This window comes from Styela clava, chromosome 4 (genome assembly GCF_964204865.1).
Source record: "Styela clava chromosome 4, kaStyClav1.hap1.2, whole genome shotgun sequence".
Classification (NCBI taxonomy): Eukaryota; Metazoa; Chordata; class Ascidiacea; order Stolidobranchia; family Styelidae; genus Styela; species Styela clava.
Window position 1 is genome coordinate 5,642,363 of NC_135253.1, and position 15,190 is coordinate 5,657,552.

General features: G+C 34.6%; 1 protein-coding gene across 1 annotated transcript; it reads left to right on the top strand.

The window, feature by feature from the left end:
- Positions 1 to 4,607: 4,607 nt before the first annotated feature.
- On the top strand, positions 4,608 to 14,426 carry LOC120326297 (uncharacterized). The gene is made up of 5 exons (XM_039392558.2): positions 4,608 to 4,995; positions 10,545 to 10,738; positions 11,211 to 11,293; positions 11,758 to 12,258; positions 12,702 to 14,426. Exons 1-5 carry the CDS (start codon positions 4,692 to 4,694, stop codon positions 12,742 to 12,744), a joined length of 1,125 nt encoding a protein of 374 aa, XP_039248492.2. The 5' UTR covers positions 4,608 to 4,691; the 3' UTR covers positions 12,745 to 14,426.
- Positions 14,427 to 15,190: the final 764 nt, after the last annotated feature.

Consider the following 15,190-nt stretch of genomic DNA (forward strand, 5'->3'; position numbering starts at 1 on the left):
TGGGTTCCAGCAGACAAGCTACCGAGGACCATGCTTGTCAATTGCGCGTGATGCAGGACGTTACATCAAGGTATGTCGTAAGTAACAGGATTTAGTAGACTGGTTTGGTCACAAATTAGGCTATTTCATATTCTCCCGGGATAGAAGGTTGATACGAGGGCTCAATCATATAGCCCAGGGGTGGCCAGCACGTCGATGGATCGCCACGTCTCGAGTAGTCGATCGCATCTGATGTTGAGTGAATTTAATAACATACCCAAATAAAATGCCTTGAATCAGTATCATTTTAGGGGTTGTTGTGTGTTTAAAACAGGAAGAATACAGTATTGTACATGCGCAAAATACGATATATTCTTACACTATTTGAGTTTGGGCAAGTCGATAGAGCATATTATTATGTAACAAATGAGTTCCACCCCTCCCAAGGTTTAAAAATGAACTTGTCGAATATCATGTGCCTTGTCTGACTGGCAAACAATCCTACAATAACTTCTGCAGCCTGCGAAAGTTATTGTCTCACTCCAAGAGTAGTGTGATAAATTTTATTCGCAACAGTGGCAGTGACATCAGAATGCCCATTTTTTTCTAATTCCAAGCGAGCGAAGAATCGTAATTAGACACTTTTAGTTTGAGAATATTTTTCGAGGAATTTTCAGCGCTTACGCCTAAAAAGTAGGCAGGCCTTGGAGTGAATTGTATTATTTGAATAACTCCTAAATAAATTATGAAACATTCACTCCGGGTACACATACATAAATAAGTTAACAAATTGAATGAAACACGAAAAATACACAATTTTGTTGCGATTTCATTGAAAATGCGACTGTGTGAGCTTATTGGCATCGGTGAAATTTTTGTATGCGTGTGTGCAGTAGGTATCTGCATATTCGGAAGGCCTACTTATTCGTTTTTGTGTATGACCTTATTACCGATCAGACGATCGCGAGCTATTTTGAAGATTTTAGTCGAAAGCAGGTTGGCCAGCCCTGTAATATAACCCTCAAATCACGGTCCATTGTCTTGTTAGTTAAGTTCGGGTATAGCAGTAGCTCGCCAGGCAATTTGAATGAACGCGGATAGACGAAGCCATAACCGATCAACGGCTACGAAAACCACACTGCGACGGTAAAAAGTCCAGAAATTCTCTATCATGCTCTCACGTAAAATCTCAGTTAGGGTATAGCGCACGTTTTTAAATTGAATTTATGAAGAAGGTTGTTAACGATTTGCGTAATGAAAATGCAAACATTAATTTTCGTTTCTTAGAAATGAGGGACTATATAGAATTGATAAGGACTTCGACTTTGAACCAACTGAGCGCGTGCCAAGTACCTCATACATCTATGTGTATATTATGACGTCATTAAAACGTAATGTCTGTAGACGTCACACCTAACAACTGTGAGTCCAGTGAGACACTCGTAGAATCAAGTAAACCCATGAGTTTTACAATATTTGCATGTTAGATAGCCAAAGTTATTTATACATGAATTATGTGAAATTTCTTTAGTCTTCATAAAACGTTCTTCGCGCTTTCCGTGTGTATGATTAACGAACGATTCTTAATATCAAATGCTATTTTATTAGAAATTGTCACCAAATACTCATGTCTATGAAATTCATGAATGAAATTATTAGTCAGAGAGGACAGGGTAATTTTTCCAAACCAAAATTGTTTCAGGTAAAAATTTATTAATAATAAAACAAATATGAAAACAGTCGACGTGATGATCTCCATGCAAGATTACAGTACATGTTTTATTTGTGGTGGCGTAGTTTTGAAAGTCAAGCAACTGGAGTGAGTGTTCTATGTTTATTCTAGGCGTGTCATACGAATAAAAACGAAAAGTAACTGTAATAGCAAAACTACCATGTATGATCAAAATTGTTTCAGTTTCATTTTACCAACATGAGGGGAATAATTATAATGAATTGAGTAAGATTGTATATGTGATTCTTGGTTTTGTAACGAACGGGACTGTTGAAAGAATTCCCACACGTCTGATTTATTTGACCACAAGTTACATATAATTCCGCGGTTTCTAAATGTAGCTCCGTGACTACAGTGTGAAACTCCAGCATACGTTGAATCTATCACGGATATCTATAAAATAATTTTAACACGTTATCAGCGGTGTACACTTCTTTTCGCCGCGTAGAAAAAAGTCCGTTAGGTCAAATCGATGGAACAGATGTCGAGGGGGTTGGGAGAACATGTTAAGAAACAAAGGATGCGTGGAATTAAAAGAATTATAAGGTCTCTAGCACGCAATGGCATTTACAATATATTTGATGAATTTTACGAGAAATGATATAATATTAAAACAGTGAAATGTTCGAAAATGGCAATGGGAAATTGCCTTTTAACGAAGTGACAATATTTGTTTAACTAAGGGACTGAGCAACCAAGGCTCGAACGCCAGATGTCTAAACTGAATAACAACATCCAAGTTTCAAAATCTGTCTTTTAGAATCATGTAATTCCAAATATTTTTAGTATATAGTATATACACTCTTTAGCGATTTAACTTCTTTAACAATTTAAATTGGTAAATGTTGAGTTCACTTTATATGACTTCTTGTATTTTGTCGGAATTTGTCGTGTCTTACCAAACACAAATTTAGCAGAAGAGTTATATTTTGAGCTTTTTTTTGTGTTCTTACATATTTATATGCAACTGGAAATAACTTTTGATGTTTTGAAATTCTAAAAAAATTGGTAGAATATTTTAGAAGTTGTTACGCCCCGGTTATAATATGACTTGTGTCCTCTGATTATTATGTTGCAACATATATATATTTCATCAGCACTATAATGCCACGTTCGTAATGGATATGCTAAGGTGGAATTCTGGCGTTTTTCTACATATATCACGAAAGCGAGTATAAAATACGTAGACGGGTCTAGTCCCGGTCAGATTAGTGAATTTGGCGCGTTCACTGGAATTACCTTTTTCTGGATTTATTTCTTAAATAGTGCTGTGGGCTATCAGTTTGAAATTTTGCACCGGTCTGGGATTCAGAACCAATTTTGAACTCGTCGAAGTTGGAAGTTTTGATTTTCAAAAACGGAGTCATAAATTTTGTCAACTCGAAGTTTATTTTTAGTCTAAAACTTTTTTGTGCTATTATTTGCGCTACGATTGGAAATTTCAAACTTTTTCCCTGGAAATAATCTGATGGTTTGGAAATGTTGATTTGCAGAATTATATATTATTCCAATTTGTCTACGTGATGTCGCCATAAATACACATGAATAACGACGGCAAATCTGCCAATTAAGATCGTCTTGGCTGCTTCGCAATCGATACTAATATTGTTATACTGAAGCGTAATTTGCATATAGTTGCATTAGTTATTTGTTCGTTCCCAAACCTCCCTAGTTAAAGGTAGAACCGATATGGGTCATTATTTTCAAATGACAGAACTCGTCCCATTTTTTATGATTCTGAAAAAGTGTGAATGCGTATGCGTTTGAATGCCTTTTTCTATAATTCAAATATTGAACTTCAATTGGAATTCATCATGATTAAATTAAGATTTGATTAAATTAAGATTTGATTTATGGCATGCATATATAACGTGAGATATTAATGACAACGCCAACTTAGATTTAATTAAATAATTATTGTGTGAATATTGTTTATACCGTCATAGAGCAATCCAAAATTGCGGAAATAGTTCTTTAGAAAATTGCAAATATGTCGTTGAATTCTGAAGGAGAACTGAATTCAAAGTTGTTTCCCTGACACGGATATAAACAAATTATTACAGCTAATTGCTCGGGGACTCAGTCCGATTTAAAACATGGTTTTGTTAATATTAGAGGAGTGAAAGTCATTTAAGGTTGCTTAATCATATTCTACTCATACTTAATTATGCTTCATATTTTGAGATATGCAAATAAAAACAGACATATATTGTATTGTCAATATAACCTGTACCAACCGACATGGCTTGTTACATAATTATGATTGGCCACAAGCTAACGTGACTGTTATGTAGCGAATCTTGCTAAGCAAAAGCCGCATTCCGTTCTCACTTTGGCGTTAACCTTTCTCGTTATTTTATTGCATTTTAGTACTGTTTAGCTATAAGCATATGCACCACACACATTGAGTGATATTGTGTTGGGTAATTGTCCTTGTTGGTTCCCAGGTGGAGTTTTACAATTTTGAATGACCTAGTAAAATTCCAGGGTTACTTAGAGTTGGATAAAAAAAAGTCTATTGTCATTGAATAGGTTTCAGATCGCGCCACAATGATCAGTGTTATTTTTCGAAGAATGTTGAACACAAGACGTAATGATAGTCGTTGTAACGTGTGGCGTGATCGTCGTAATATTTTGTACGTAATTCAAGTAAAATTGCTTATAATAATTTCATTTTTATACCAGCCGTCAAAGAAAATATTCAAAAATTAGTTACGACAAACGAAATACAGTCTGTTGGATTTTGAATGTTGAAGAAAGGCTTACGAGACATGAAAAAAATTCCCCGCCGCATAGACTGTGAAACTAGTAATTTGTGTTCAGTCGCTTCAACGACTGAATGGCGTAAACCGCTAGCAATGCGTTTGTTTGATTTTTTATATTGATATATTTTAGATCGAAGTATATTATATAAACTTCATAATAAACTGTTACTACGAAAAATTAGTCTCAACAATTCCTGGAATACCGACTAGCAAACATGAAAGAGTACAATACTGAAAGACCGGATAATACAAACCAGTGCCTGCGGTACAGAAAGCCTCGAAAGCCGGCGGGCCAGTGTACCACGGCTCACGCCTCAACAAACACAACATCGACGAACAATTTTGTTAACGCGCAAATAAATGAAAAACCTTGTTCAAGCAACTATGCAACAGATTTTAAAATGCGACAAAAATTCAAGACGACGATAATAACTGCTTCAATGTTTATTATTATTTTATTCACGTCTAACAATCGTTTTATGACCCACGCAGCAGTGGCAAGAATACCACGATTTCTAGGTGAGTTCTTATTGTTCGGTTTAAGTTTATTTGTTTTTATTTGCTATATCATTTCATTCATATTATTTAGATATCCATGAATTAATATCCCCGAATAATAAAATTCCCTTTCAGCACCTGAATACTATAGAAAATAATTCGGGCAGTTTTTAATTAAAATTAGGTATAACTCAGACCAATAAGTTTTGCGCGAGTTTTATTTAATAAACAATCAATAAATCAGATACAACGCAAAATTAGGTAGTTTTTTATTTTTTATTTAAAAATACAATACAAAATTTTCCACATACTTTATTCTGTATCATCGTAATTTATATATAGCCATCTAAGAATACTCAAAATTCGTGCTGTGTAATATTTGTCTAAATTTTTTCTGCGTCACATATTTTTCAAATCCATTGTACTTGGATCACAATGAGTATGCTTTATTTTAAAAAACCGCATTTCGCGAATACGCAGTATTATTCAAAAATTTTCGCTATGTTTACGATGAGATACAGTAAGTGAATATGAATTGCGAGACAGCTATGTAAGCAATTTTCTCCTTTGGTAAGAATCAGGGCTAGTGATCTTTCAGAACCATGACGTGACAATTCTTAGTCAGTCTGGTTCAGATTTAATATTTAAACAGTATTATGCCGCGCTCGTAGAACGCGGAAGAGATCGCTCATAAAATTGTGTTGACCGTGGTATTGTGATTCGTGATTTACAACAGTACTCCGACTCATCTATATTAAACATGGAACATACATACAATCCAATTCATAATCGGATCATCTTTGCTTACACCACCGATATAACCCAGATTAATTGACTAGATAAATACTCTAATAAAGTTACATGCAAATATTGCATAATGTGGGTTCGTAGCAGAAAACGCTTCATACTTTATATGAAATAAATGATGTATAGGGTTTGAAATATTTGAAACGTTGTTCCAAGTTTATAACAGTTTTTAAGCCTCTAAACAATGCTATCTATTATATTCAGTTTTAGCCTGAAATGCATGTATAAAATATTAAAAAAAGATAAGCAATTTTTGCGGTTATTCATAAATTGTACAGGTTCCTTGTTTGGTGTATGTCCACTGTACCACAGTAGATGCGTGCGAAGGTTTAATACAACATAAATCGAAAACAAAAGATGTTCTCAGTTCAATATTATCCCTTCATGCAATTAAATACCGCTCCTAACCGGAATATGCGGTTCTTGTTTGCAGTTCTGCTCAAAACCGACAAAATATTGACAAGGACAAGTGGGTAAATAACGTCGATTAATTCCTGTGAACGGCGACAAGCCTTGCGGGATTTGAGTTCAAATTCAAAATCGTTACTCTAAAAGGGAAGCTAACCTATAATTTCAAAGTATATTTTTGAGAAACAGTTAACGCTTTCTCATCATAAGTAATTATCATACCAAAAGGTTTTATTAGCGCCAATTAGTAATTTCAAAAATCGTTTTGGACAAAGACTTTTTCGTTTTTTAGTGAATTTTATTAGTCTGGCATTGGACTTTGTGAGGAACAAATATTGACTAATTTATGTTTTACCATCTGACATCTGTTTAACATATTTGCCCTTTCAGGTTCATATTTGGTGCGATAAGATGTCCTTTTGATTATATTTAGAGTTTTTAGCATAATATCACCCCATTGATATAACAATAAATATAAATATTACTTTTCAACTAATTTAGCAGTTTGTTGATTAAAATATAGGAATAACTTAGCGGTAGAAGCAAATTATGCGAAAGAATTTTTGTACACTTTTGCTGCGGTAGTTAAACTTTTATTTCTGTACAATTCATCCACATACACACCTAGTTTTGAGGTTGTGAAGCCATAAATAGAATATATTGAGGTGATAATGTTGATTTTTGATGTTTTGAAATGAACTGGTATTTATATTTCGAAAGTTCAACAGGTGCTGAACGAAATTTCAGGCGCGTTTGACAATGCGCCGTGGTTACCGCAAATCAACCTTTGAGACGTTAATGAAAACGAATTGCCACTCGCATCTGTGAAGTATATTTGTGCGGCCGAGAAAAGAGAAATCAGGGAACCGATAAACATTTCAGTGACCAATTTACTAGAATGTATAGAATCAGCAGACTTGATCCAAACACTAAATCAAAGTTGTGATTTGAAAAAAAAAAATTGAAAATCGAAATAGAATAATCGTACGTTAACTTCGAATCTGGGTAGCTGACGCACTTTTGTGTGTTTATATGACAGAACTAGTATCACTTCTCAAGTGTGTAAACCGTTTTATCGAATTCTAGGTAGCGCACCTTGAACCTGGTAAGGAATCATTCCTGTCAATAAAGGAATTCAAATTCATCGCATGGATAATAAAAAAAGGCGTCAGGCGTATTAGAGTAATAATGCTGTCTATAGTTATCATAGCCACCAGTTCATGTGAGTTCGTTGGCGTCGACAAGTTTATGTATATTCAAACTTTCTGTCTGGCCACAGTCTGGGGTTCGCCTTCCTCATGTGACAGTATTTCCAAGTGATGAACGGATCGCGTGAAAACCCAAGGATTTTAAGTACAGGTTAATGCACTTAGAAAAGTTAAACACGATCATTTTTATCCGCAAATTGATGAAAAATGTTAATTTATTCTATTCTAACGAAAGTCGCGCATCGGTACCGACGCAGTGTTGTAAAGTGTTCTCGTTTAATCAAAAGAATACTGTATAATTTTCGAGCAAATATGAGGTCCCAACGGACTCGGAGGAAATTTAAAAAAAAATAGACTTCTAGCGACTTATTCCATCCTTAATTACTGAAAATTTGATTGTTCCACTGATAAATGCGAAGAAAAAGGATTTTAACAACATCATGGATTAGAAAAACAATAATGATAAAATTCAACTCACAGAAATATTATTGAGAAAAATAGATACCTCATTATGACTATAGGCTAACACTGGCTTTGCAAAAAAATATGCAAGTTGTTTTGAGAAAAACCTCGCTTTCTGATAGGTTCGAATTGTAAAGAAAAAAATGCAAACTTAAAGTATGTTACGATGTATATTCATTTTTACAAATATGTTTGAAGATCAATTTACGCTGTAACAATGTATCCTTCATCGTCTTGCAAGTTGTTATATTTCACAAAACGAATGGATTTGTGGTGTTACATACGTCACAGACACAGACAGACTATGATTCGTTTAAATCCTATTTGGTTCATATTATGTCTCAAGTTCTTATTTGCATCAATGTTAATTCGTTAAGGTACTTTAAGTTAAATCCTTTTTCGATGTTTTTCTCAATTTCTATAATTCCACCAAATATGCTTTCAGTGTCCACATTAATGATACATCGTGGTAGGTCTTGTTATTGTGCAAATATATAATTGAATGAAATAATGACCCAAATCCATCCTGTGCGTCTTTTCATTATTATAAAATTGATGTTTTCAACGGATATAACATTTTTAACCATCTTCGAAAAACAACACAAATATCCTACGAATAACAACCGATAGTTTTTATTTTATTGATTTGCACAATACAAGGCAAACCTCCTTTTGATAAACGAAAAACAATCTCTAAAAATACAGCATCAAGACGTCAGTCACCTCATTCCTTGACGACCGCTTTTAATGGTATTCATTTTCAAGAAACACACAATCTCTCCAAAAAGAAAGAAATTTTTAGCAGTAGAAAGTTAAAAGCATCCACCGCTTTCGGCAGATAATAGGATGTTGACTGTCGAATTGCCGATATGATGGAACCTCAGATATCGGGGCTATGATATAATCAATTTACCGGATGATGCCGATATTGGGTCGAATCGTTGTTCACCACAGTTAACGGTATCGCAAAATGCAAAAAGCCTGTGGTTTTAAAACGGCCGCGCATTCGATGCGCAATGAGATAGATGTTGCACTGGTTTCGAATAAATTTTAATTCCCATTTCCGCGATTTTGACAGCCGTTTTGGGCATTGTCACCTTTCAATACGGCAAAAAGCAGACACCGTTTAACCTCTGATTTCGTGCCAAGTTCTTTGATGCCGTTCTTGAAATGTTCATCAGTTTAAACAGGTATTTATTCTTGTTCTCGAAGAGCATAATGCGGTTGTTTTAAGGAGATGCTCAGATAAGTCTTATATGTACATAGTACTGAGTAAATGTATTATGGCAACAATACGTGTCGACCCATGTAAACGAAACGTTCGTTATATCGCGCTTCAAAGAAACTGAAATAAATGGCTTGCTCTAAGCGATTTTCGATACTAAAAATGGCATTCAGCAATCTATGCTTTGTACCAACAGGTTTCCAAAATGATCGATCAAAATGAAACATTTTATAAACCTATTTACTTTTGAGACTTCTAATTTTGATTTGAAGGAATAAAGTTATAAAAAGGAACATAATAAAAGAAAAAATTATCAGTTTACAACTTATTGGAAAAGAGCAGTGGAAGTTAATTTGTATGCCAACTAACACGCGACAAACTGAAAAGCGGAAAATTTTTTTTGCCGCCAAATTAAAAAACATTACCGGTACTATCTTATTTCTATTGCGGGTTCTTTATTGTTTTCCGAAGCAACTTTACAATTTTTATGTTCGATAGTTTCTCAATAGAATCATACAAAAGTCGTTGCCTACTAGACACAAATCCAATTGTGTAACTTCAATAATAATCGGTTTCAAGCAACCAGAAATCATGCGGTCGCAACTCATTGAACCAAATTGAAAAGGCAATTCATTTCGCTGCAGTTCCATATTGCAGAATACATTCATCGCCGTGTGACTCATATAATGAATATGTTTGCCACTTATGTGAACCCAGTAGATTGATATCATAATGAAAAACTGACTAGGATTTATCAAATAGTGATGGAACTATTTGCATATACTTTTGCTTATTCGATCAAACACCCACGGGGTTCAAATGATTTTCAATTAACTCTGAAGAGTTTTATTTGCGATTAAAAAGCTATCTATTATTAATGAAACGGATCTTATGATGAAAATTTAAATGAAAAATATATTTATTCCTGTTCAGTTATAATCATAATATTATGAATATGAAGTATTTTTTATCTTACCAATTAAATTTATCTAGTATCAAATTCGTGGAAATGCTTTCTACGTGCAGCTGCCTAGTTATAAAATGAATAATCATAAACAGCTGTATTGTTATATATTATATTGGATTACCAATGTATTCCATTCAAATAATTGTTAATTTCAATTCAATTTATCGAAGTATATATTATATTTTTCATAATTATGCCTGACAAAATTCATAAATTTTCGGATTTTTCAATTTGTTATATATCTATATCGATGGCATTTTTGAGGATTATGGGGAAAATATTATACAATTCTTTTCGAGTATCAAACTATGAGCAACGGCGCTTTCTGTTTGAAAGATTGTTTCTTTCAGGGTACCCAAACAAACTCACTTTATTTTATTTATAGTACTTATACTTACCGAAAAGCAAAAAACATTACCGTTGATTGCTATGAGTACAGTCTTTTTTAAATGTGATCTAACGAGCTAAAAGTTTTTTAATTTATTCTATACAGATATTGAGCAAGCTCTCGAAAGCAGCAAATGCACGGTAAGAGAAGAGGTTGTGGATATAAGAAAAATTCATCCGACCCTACCACCAAATGCAATCTATATGCCTTCATGTGTTGTCGTAAATCGTTGCTCGGGATGTTGTCAGAGTGATTTATTGCAATGCAAACCAACATCTACATATGTTACTAAAGTTAAGGTAAAGGCAAAATTATAAATATATATATAAGAACATGTCCAAGTTGGTATATGCGTAAATATATGCGTAAATCAGAACGATACAGAACAGATTAAATAATTATTCAATTTTTTCCCTCACTGTTTGTTTATCATGTTCACTGTCGTCTCCGAGTCACAATCAAGCTGAATCTTATAGTGGAGGTTAACGTGGCGTGAAGGGTGACCCCGCAGAACAGAACTCATAACTTTTTTGATTACTTCTTTGAAAATTAAGAGACATTATTTAACACGTGAGCCTCTGTTTGCGCTTGATTGTACCCAAACGTTTCAGTAATCTCGGATGCTTTGCACAAAAGTTATGTTCTCTCTAGTATATGTTCCAAATGCCTTTTTTTCACCCTGTACATGTGGTTGTGTGACGTTATTCTCCGTTCGAATGTTTATCATGGCTAAGCTTATAAAACCATAATATATATATAAAACCATTTTAGATATCGCAGCAGATGTTAGATCCGCATGGTTACGACGAAATAGTTTTGGAATTCACTCAACACGATACTTGTGAATGCAAAAGGTAAATAATAAACACAATATGTTAGTTAGCTTTCATACTTTGTAAAAGTCAATAAATATATTAAATACCATTGCGAAAATAAAATTGAGGGTATTAAGTGAATGAGCGCAATAGATTTATAGTGGAAATTGGTTCAAATTCTGTATAGCAGTCGGTAACGCACACATGCTGTGGAATCTTAATGGCTCGCGCTGCTAAGCTGTCTGTATCCACGTACAGACTCCACACAATACCACCCATTCATCATAACTGAATGTATGCGCGTGGATGTTCGGTAATTTCGAAGAATAATCCCTACGCGGATTAATTTGCTGGAAGTCGAATTACTTGCATGAATACACTCGGTGAAAAATAATTTGACTTGACCTATATTTGATCCATGGTTAAAGAAATGAATACCAGATTAAAAGTGTTATTCTATGTATTTCCTAAATTATATGTAAATAGTCATTCGTACATTTTAGGTTTGATGACACCACACCTGTTTGCGTTCAAAAAGATTGTGAAGGCGGCCAGGTATGGAGTGCCCAAGACTGTGCATGTGTGGCAAGATCGGCAAGTTTATGTCAGCCAAGAGAATGTGGCATCGGTGAAAGTTGGAGTGATGCTACGTGTCAGTGTGAACCTGCCTGTGCACCACGTAACTGTATTCCGGGTGAAATGTGGAATGCAACTTCATGTTCCTGTGTACGTACTTGCCCCATAGAACGTTGTCCATACGGCCAAATGTGGGATATATTTCAATGTGCGTGCGTGCAGAGGTGTCCTGCGCAGGAATGCGGAAAACACCAATTTTGGAACCCAGAAAGATGCCGATGCCAGTGCAAGCCTTGTCATCCACGGCGGGTGTTCCACGCTCGATTCAATCAGAATTTGCAAACTTGTCAATGCACTTGCCAAGCAGAACCACATGGAAGGGCAGTTTGCAGGAAGAGAGGATATGATTTCGATACAAAAACGTGCACGTAAGTTGGATTCCATTATGTTTCGTTCTCAGCTTTCTAATGGGGGAGTTAAATGCATGATTGAAAATATATATAAATAAATTAAATATTATTACACATTATTGCGATTGTTACATTTTAATACGTTTCAATTGACGTCGTTTTTACGTTTCGTCCAAAAAATCCTTGATTATCGAAACAGAACTTGTCTGTAAAGATGGGCTTTTTTCCCTAGATGCTAATGAAACTATTGTGACACTTTGTTGGATTTACTATTATATATATATATACTATACTTTTGATGGCGAGGTGCGGTTAGATGTACGACCATAACTAATACAGACTACAGTTGTTTACTCATGTACGCCTTTAGTTACTGTAACTTTATTTAATAATAATCTCAATTTTAGTTTTGCTCCATTCATAGTTTAATCAGCACCAACTGACATTTGTTCACTCTTCAGGTGTGACTATCCTTACGCAAAACATAGGGGTAAAAGAGGATGACGAACATCACAATGGTTTTAAATCATTGCTCTGCTTCGCAATGAGTTGCACTCGTGTGTTAAAAGGTGTTGTGTACCCCATAAAGTTTGGTAGCCAGCAGCCTTCGAAGGAAGCACTCAGCACTGCTACTGCTGTTGTTCACAATTCACCGTTCTGTTTTGTCAACACTTCAGGCTGGAATTGTCTAGATCACGAACTTCTCTTTCAAGAAAAGTTGGCGCAGGATTCAATGCCATTTGCGTTTATTTGCAGTTCCCTCTGAGAATCATGACTTTGGAGACATGTCAGCGTGCAATGCACGCATTGCCACAAAACCACCGTTTGTTTGATTCCAGAGAAACATGGAAAACTCCCAAAATATTACCAGGTGCAAATCGGTTGCCATGTTTTACGTGCGACTGGAACGAAATCCCATGATAACAGTTTCGCTGAAATTCAATACTGATATGAAATACTACAAAAAACCTCCATCAAATGTTATATTTCTCGGTAAATATCTTTATAACCTTGGTGAACGAACGAGTCTATTTATAAACTATCCTACATAAGCCATTCCATCTTGCCAATAGACTGGGTAAAATATTTTTTTCAGTATGTTTAATAATTGTGGACGCAATGAGAGTATGACGATGCTCTTTCAGTAAACACTGTAACATTTTGCCGTGCATATAATGTGTGCTCTACTGGATTATCTTTATTGCCGCCGAACGTGACCGCTTAACAGCTTTAAGCTGCTTCAATCAGTTCCATTCATGCGTTGAAGAAATTTACAGTCTGGGTCGAGCAAATATTACCTGATGCATTACTAGAATCAACCGATTTTTATGGCGAAGTGGTTTACAATCTATGTGCAAATAAATGTACGGTGCAGACTGATGAATACTTTTGGACTCAAATACAAGCACACCATTTGGCGAACAATAGAATTCTTTGTAATGAGTTTTGATAGGCTTGAAAGATTTCTGAATTTTTACAATTTTTTTTAAGTATACTTTCTTGTGTGCAAATATAATTGGATTCTTCCCGTTTTTTTTTAGTGTACCAATTTAAAAATATGAAACATGATTCCAAAATTATTATTGTGCATAGCGTAATCCTTAACAAAAATGAAATAAGAAAAAATGTTTCCTGTTATAGTACCATTAATGAATTGACTGTTTTTCTTTTAAATGGCTGAGAAATTGCTAACGCCACATCGCCATTTTGGCCCCATTTCTTTCTGGCGGACATTAGACATAATTTTGTGGATAGTCCCTCTAAAAGCTTGGACAAAAATCAGATACAAGTAAAAACTTGCATATTTCAGAGCCATATTGCTAGGTATTATTTACGGGTAGAATACAATATTTTTCCAGGGGTGGAGTTAAAATGGGTCATCCTCAGAGGTGAACGTCTATGCTATTTGCATAATAGTAATAGTGGCCAAATATAAAATATACTAACAAAAGTTCCAGTATTAATATAGAAATGCATATATATATATATATATATATTATTATTACTGTTATATATAATATTTTCTGTTCTAACTTATTTATTTATACAATAATCTTTCGGTTTGAGTACTACCATCATTTTAAATATATTTAAGTTGCGCTTTTAACTCATTTGCGTTGTTTATTTATTGTAAATTACATGTTGTTTAACCCCTTTATTATATAATTTATTGCTGTTAACAATATTCACTTCGTTTTGTAAGTGGTCTGTCATAAATAAATAAATAAAAAAAGTCATCAAAAATTTTCCATAATGGGACTGGAAAATTCACAGTTACTATGCAGATCATATATCTTCAATCATGACTAAATCACAAGGAACTTATAAATTTAGACAGTGCAGTAATCGTCCAGGTATTTCGATAATCTCATGTTTGACATTTTTGAGTCAAAACTCCAGTGACCCCAGAAACTTTGACCCTCAGTAAAGTTGCCCCTAAACAAAGTCTTTTGACAAACTAGACAACCACAACGAAGCCGGAATTGTTCACTGAATAAGTTTCTGGGATAAAGTTTTTCAGTTCACAATTACAGATATCGGGTTACTCGTATGTCATTCCTCTGGCTACTCGTACAATTTGTCGCAAAATATCGCTTAATATAAACACAGTCGTCACGAGACGGGTCAAAATCGGAATCGAGAAAAGGTGGATTCCGCTAAGTAAAATGTGTACGTACGTACAGTGAAAAACACGCCGTTCCAATAACAAGCAACTGATATTTTTTGGATGTCCCGCGGTGTTGCATTAATCATGATCATTGCTTTATGACCTTGTATACAACCTATAGATTTTATGAGAAAGGGAAGATGGAGAAGAATTCGAGACTATTAAATTCGTAAGTTGATAGTAATAACACCATAAAAAGGGTGTCTGAAGGGTATGCGGCAACGTAATGAATATTAATATGAATTATTAAAATGACATCGAGCAAGAGACAATCCATCCCAA

What these genes read in the sequence shown, in the direction of transcription:
- LOC120326297 (XM_039392558.2), top strand. Translation starts at nt 4,692, where the DNA reads ATGAAAGAGTACAATACTGAAAGACCGGATAATACAAACCAGTGCCTG. An exon ending in GATACTTGTGAATGCAAAAG is followed by an intron (nt 11,294 to 11,757) that starts GTAAATAATAAA and finishes CGTACATTTTAG; the next exon opens with GTTTGATGACACCACACCTG. An exon ending in TTCGATACAAAAACGTGCAC is followed by an intron (nt 12,259 to 12,701) that starts GTAAGTTGGATT and finishes TTCACTCTTCAG; the next exon opens with GTGTGACTATCCTTACGCAA.